This window comes from Zonotrichia albicollis, chromosome 26 (assembly GCF_047830755.1).
Source record: "Zonotrichia albicollis isolate bZonAlb1 chromosome 26, bZonAlb1.hap1, whole genome shotgun sequence".
In the NCBI taxonomy this organism is placed as follows: domain Eukaryota; kingdom Metazoa; phylum Chordata; class Aves; order Passeriformes; family Passerellidae; genus Zonotrichia; species Zonotrichia albicollis.
In genome coordinates, this window is record NC_133844.1 from 5,915,677 (window position 1) to 5,921,676 (window position 6,000).

The following is a 6,000-nucleotide window of genomic DNA, read 5'->3' on the forward strand; positions in this document are numbered from 1 at the left end:
CCCATCCAGCGGCTTCCAAAGCCGCCGTGTCCAACGGGGAAGAGTGACATCTGGCTTGGATATTCCTGAAGGATTTCCCAGCTGCATCTTCATGGATTATGAAAGGAATAACATTTGCCTGGGAGGATGCTCCAGGCCGGGAGTGGAGCCCCGGGGAGCAGCGGTGACAAATTTTCCTGGCGCTCGGCGCTGAACTCGCCGCGCTTCCTGCAGGGGATTGACGTCCCTTCGCCTCGGATTTGGGAAGAGAGGGAAATGCTGTCGGAAAGTTTTATTCCTCTCCCGCGGAGAAGCGGGGGGAAGGAGCAGGTTTTTGGATTTCTGCCATTCCCACCCTGGAGCTGAGGTTTGGCTGCAGGCAGGGTGGAGCGTCCCCCCAAAAATTAAAAACCCCTTTTTGGGGTTTTGTGCGAGGAAAAATCCCTTCCAGGAGTTGAGGGTCTGCCCTGGGAATGGGAGTGGAATGGAGCCACTCCACTCTGTGGGGAGTTTTCCACGGACTGAGTCACAAGGAGGGAAAACAAACATGGAAAGGACGCTCCTGGTGGGGGAGTTTTATTTCCAGGAAGAAGGAGAAGGAGAAAGTTTCCTCCTTGCCTCACTCACCACGGCAGAGCTGCAGAATCCTGGTGTTCCCTGGAATTCCTGCTTCATCCCCAGCTCTTCCTTTTTCCCCATCCACCCATCCCTATCGCGGAGCAGCCCCTCAGACCACCCCAATTCCGTCCCTTCCCGAGGATGGTGGGGGTGTTTTATTTCCAGGAAGAAGGAGAAGCAGAAAGTTTCCTCCTTGCCTCATGCACCACGGCAGAGCTGCAGAATCCTGGTTTTCCCTGAAATCCCTGCTTCATCCTGAGCTCTTCCTCCTTTCCCATTCTCCCATCCCTATCGCGGAGCAGCCCCTCAGACCACCCCAATTCCTTCCCTTCCCGAGGATGGTGGGGGAGTTTTATTTCCAGGAAGAAGGAGAAGCAGAAAGTTTCCTCCTCGCCTCACTCACCGCGGCAGAGCTGCAGAAACCTGGTTTTCCCTGAAATCCCTGCTTCATCCTGAACTCTTCCTCCTTTCCCATTCTCCCATCCCCATCACGGAGCAGCCCCTCAGACCACCCCAATTCCATCCCTTCCCGAGGACATTCTTCTTGTCGTTTTGCTGTTCTTTGGGATCTGAGGCTTGGATGAGCACGGCCATTCCCAAGATCCTGTCTCCTCTTGGGACCACTTGGATAACCCAGCTGGAGAGCCTGAATGGCTCTGGAATTTCACAACCCGTGTTGGGCATGTTGGGAATGGGGCGCTTTTATTCCGTTCAAAAATTCCTGCTGGCCGCAGAGTCACTCTGGGATGGAATTGGCACTGAAATCCTGCTGTTTTCCCGCTTTTCCTCCTCTGCAGATCCCGGCTGGCCGATTTCCACACCAACTGCCAGGCCACCTTCCAGTCCATGACCAACTGTCCTGGTGACAACTTCCAGGCGTGCCTGGGCTCCTACGCAGGGCTCATCGGTGAGTGCCGGGAGTCGGGATTGGGAATGGATTTTCCCACTGGGATTTCATCCCCGTTCCCTCCTCCTCGCCAGGCTTTGACATCACCCCCAACTACGTGGACGCCAGCACCACCAGCATCACCATCTCGCCCTGGTGCTCCTGCAAAGGCAGCGGGAATATGGAGGAGGAGTGCGAGAAATTCCTGCGGGATTTCACGGAAAACCCCTGTCTCCGTAAGGCGCTTCCCCGCTCTGCCCCTTTTACCATTTTTTATCATTCCCACCCTTCCTAAATCTCTCCCGCTGCCAGGAAACGCCATCCAGGCTTTTGGGAACGGCACCGACGTGAACCTGGCTCCCAAAATTCCCAATCCTGCCGTGACAGAGAAGGTGGAGAAGAGCCCGGTGCTGCCGGACGACGTCAACGACAGCAACACCGCCTACGACACGAGCGTCATCAGCACCTGCACCTCCCTCCAGGTGGGGCCCAGTCCCTGCCACAAACTGGGAGCACTGGTGGGGTGTGGGACAGCGGCTGCATCCTGTGGGATTGGGGAAATGTCCTGCTGGGACTCATCCAGGGGCTGGAGGGATCCGGGCACTGTTTGGGGAGGGAAAAGGGATTCCCTGCTCATCTTACCCCTCACCTGCTCTCTGAGCCTGACTTCTCCTCGTTTGGGAGTTGGAATTCCAACTTTTTTTTGGGAAAATCTGGAAATTGCAGATTTTTTTTGGGAAATCTGGAAAATCCATGTTGTCTTGCCGAGTGCTGGGCTTGGGCGTCCATGTTTTGTTCCATGGGTGGAAAAGGAGTAGGAGGGAAATGGGATTGGGGAATGGCTGGGGATGTTCCAGGAATGGGAGGGAAATGGGGTTGGGAAATGTCCCAGAAATTCAAGGAAATGAGACTGGGGAATGGCTGGGGATGTTCCAGGAAAGGGAGGGAAATGGGATTGGGGAATGTTCCAGGAATGGGAGGGAAATGAGATTGGGGAATGTTCCAGGAATGGGAGGGAAATGGGATTGGGGAATGTCCCAGGAATTCAGGGAAATGGGATTGGGGAATGTTCCAGGAATGGGAGGGAAATGGGATTGGGAAATGTCCCAGGAATTCAGGGAAATGAGATTGGGGAATGGCTGGGGATGTTCCAGGAATTCAGGGAAATGAGATTGGGGAATGGCTGGGGATGTTCCAGGAATGGGAGGGAAATGGGGTTGGGGAATGTCCCAGGAATTCAGGGAAATGAGATTGGGGAATGGCTGGGGGAATGGGACTGGGGAATGTCCCAGGAATGCAGGGAAATGGGATTGGGGAATGGCTGGAGATGTCCCAGGAATGCAGAGGAGTAGGATGGGGACTGGTGTCGTATCCCAGGATTCCAGGCAGGATTCCTGTCAGGATCACAGTGGCAGTGGGGCAGGATCCACGGAAGCCCCTGGGTTCCCTGTGGAGATGGGATGAGCCATTCCCAAATCTCCCTGTGCTCCATCACCTGCCCCAAACTAATTCCCAGAGGGAAATTCACGATCCCAAACCAGCTCCAGGCCCACATTCCTCCCCTAACCATTCCCAATTTCTCCTGCCAGGAACAAGGCCTGAAGCCCAACCAATCCAAGGAGCAGAGCTTGTGCTACTCCCAGGTACTTGGGAATCCTCTCCCAGACCAAACATCTTGGGAATGCCACCCTGGTGGTGTCTCCCAACTTTGGGATGCTTTTCCCTAAAACCCCTCCCTTTCCCTTCCTCCCCAGGCCCAGCTGACCACGGATGTGATGCCGGACCAGAAGACTTTCATGGATCCCAAGGCGGGAAGCAGCCGGCAGCGGGAGAGCCGGATCCTGCTCCTCATTCCCATCCTGATCCCGGTTCTGGGGCTATAGAGGGGCGGGAAGGAGCGGCCGGTGGGACGGGGACGCTCGGACCAGTGCCCACCAGTGCCACCAGTGCCCACCAGTGCCCACCACTGCCGTGCTCGTGCCGGAGACTGGAATGCTCCCAAATCCCAGGAATGCCGAGTTCTGGAGAGGCAGGAGGAGCCTCCACCACGCTGGGAAACTTTGGTGGTTTTCTTCCTACTTTTTGTTTTTCCCGTTTTTTTGGGGGATTTTTTTTTTTTTGTTTGGTCTTTTCTGGGTTGGTTTTCCAGGAAAACTCCCTGGAATGGGCCTGGAATGGGCCTGGAATTGGGGGTCTAGAGCTGCCAGCGGTGCCAGGGAGGGGGAAAAAGTCGGAGAAAGGATTTGGGAAAGGCGAATTTCAGGATTCTTCGCACCGGGGTGGCCACAGGGACAACGAGGATTCCGCATGGGAACATCCTGGAGGACGAAGGCGCCATCGGGAGCCACCTGGAAGGGACTCCCACAGCTCTTCCCGTTGGATTTTGGGGGAATTTTGGTTGGGATTTTTCCTCGGAGAGTTTCCGAATGGAAGAGAAAAGAAACTGGTGTGAAACGTGTGAGGTTGTGCTGATGTTTTCAATCATTCCAGGGGAAGAGGTTCCATTTTCTTAATTTTTTTTTAATTTCTTTTTTTTTTTATTTGGAATTTGGGTTGGGAGTGGAATTTGACCCATCCAGGGTCGGAATTCCCTATTTTCCTCTCCACTTTATTTCCTATATACATATAACATACAGATATTCCCATATACATAACCCTACCCATGCTGTGGCTTTTTAATTCCCATTTTTCCCTTTATTTTCCCTCTTTTTTTTTAAATTTTTTTTAATTCCTCCGATTCCCACAACAACTTCCAAATGTATTCTTGGAAAATTTATTTTTTTTAACGATGTCTATAATGGAAAAAAAAGAAAAACCAAAATAAACCAAGGAGAACAAACCAAGGAATGAAACAGCCTTAAAATCCAAGATTCCATAAAAATCCCCATATCTGGGGGCAGGGGAAAAACAGGAACCCTTCAGCTGCAGGAATGCCAAGATTTGGGTTGGAATTCAACAATTCCCCGCCCTTTTTTTCCTGCAGGAGACAACAAACAGGAAAAAATTCCAAAGGAGCTGCCACATTCCCATTTTCTGGTGGTATTTTGGGAATTTTTATGTGCAAGAATTTCAGGTTTCAAATTCCAGTCCCTCCCTTGATGGGATTTGGAAATTTTTTTCTCCCAAGGCAACCTGGCAGTGCTGAAAATGTTGGGATTTGAGGCACAGGGAGAGTGAGGGGCTGGAAATTTTTATTTATTTGGGATTTTTATTTGGGGAGTGGAAATCTCAATTCCCATCCAGCTGTGCCCACGGAAAAAGGGATTTGGGGAATCTTGGGAGCCTGGGGATGGTAAAATTGTGGAATCACAGAATTCCTGACTGGGATGGAGTTTAAAATCATCTCATTCCAGCCTCTGCCGTGGACTGGGACAATTCCCATTATCCCAGGTTGTTCCAAGGAGGTCTTGGATGTTCCAGGGATGTGGAAAATGGGATGGAAGGATCCCAGAGCTCTTTGCCAGGAGCTGGAGCTGGCAGAGAGAGGGGAGGGAGGGATGAACATTCCCTTTTCCAGCATGGAAAATCCAACGGGGGGATGTGGGAGCTGACACAGGAAACATAAACAAATCCTGTCCCTCCTGGAATTCCCGCCACAATCCCAGGCTGCTTTTTTCCAGGATAGGGCAGCTCTGAGCCGGAGCCGGGTGTGGGGCAGCCAAAAAAAAAAGGATTTGGGAGCTCCACAGCAAAATTTGGGATCCCTCCTGGGGGTGATTCCCAAATCTGGGCGTTCTCAGTTTGGGAGCCCTGAGTGCTCCTGGGTTTCCTTGGGAAAGAGGCTGGAAAATCCAGCAGGGATTTTTCCCTGGGAAAGCTGGGAGTGCTCTGAGGTTTTCCTGAAGGAGTAGGAGCTGCTTGGAAAGGTCAGGGAGCGTCTCCATCCAGCACCACTGGGCATTCCCAGTGTTCCCTGCCCCGGAATTGTGATCCATGGAGATCCTGGGGTTACTGGGAGCTACTGGGAATGGGGATTTGCTCCAGGATTCTCTCCAGGAATGGTGATCCCAGTGTTCCATCTAGGAATGGCAATTCCAGCACTGGGATTGGGGTCTTGATCCAGGATTCCCACCAGGAATGGCAATTACAGCACTGGGAGCAGATCTTTCCCAATAATTCCTCCAGGAATTCTAGCACTGGTATGGGGATTTGCTCCAGGAATGGTGATTCCAGGTCTCCATCTGGGAATGGCGGTTCCAGCACTGGGAATGGGAAATTGATCCAGGATTCCCTCTGGGAATGGTGATTCCAAGATTCCCTCTGGGAATGGTGGTTCCAACACTGGGAATGGGGAATTGATCCAGTATTCCATTTAGGAATGGCAATTCCAGCACTGGGAATGGGGTCTTTATCCAGGATTCCCTCCAGGAATGGCAATTCCAGCACTGGGAATGGGGAATTCATTCAGGATTCCCTCTGGGAATGGTGATTCCAGCACTGGGAATGGGGAATTGATCCAGGATTCCCTCCAGGAATGGTGATTCCAGGATTCCCTCTGGGAATGGCAGTTCCAGCAC

General features: G+C 52.3%; 1 protein-coding gene across 1 annotated transcript in view; it reads left to right on the plus strand.

Moving 5' to 3' along the window:
- Positions 1–3,941, plus strand: part of GFRA2 (GDNF family receptor alpha 2) — a 36,972-nt gene extending 33,031 nt beyond the window's left edge. The window contains exons 5-9 of the mRNA XM_074559238.1: positions 1,395–1,504; positions 1,579–1,719; positions 1,796–1,965; positions 3,073–3,126; positions 3,238–3,941. Coding sequence (XP_074415339.1) covers positions 1,395–1,504; positions 1,579–1,719; positions 1,796–1,965; positions 3,073–3,126; positions 3,238–3,366 — 604 coding nt within the window. The 3' untranslated portion in view covers positions 3,367–3,941. The remainder of the gene's footprint in view (positions 1–1,394; positions 1,505–1,578; positions 1,720–1,795; positions 1,966–3,072; positions 3,127–3,237) is intronic.
- Positions 3,942–6,000: the final 2,059 nt, after the last annotated feature.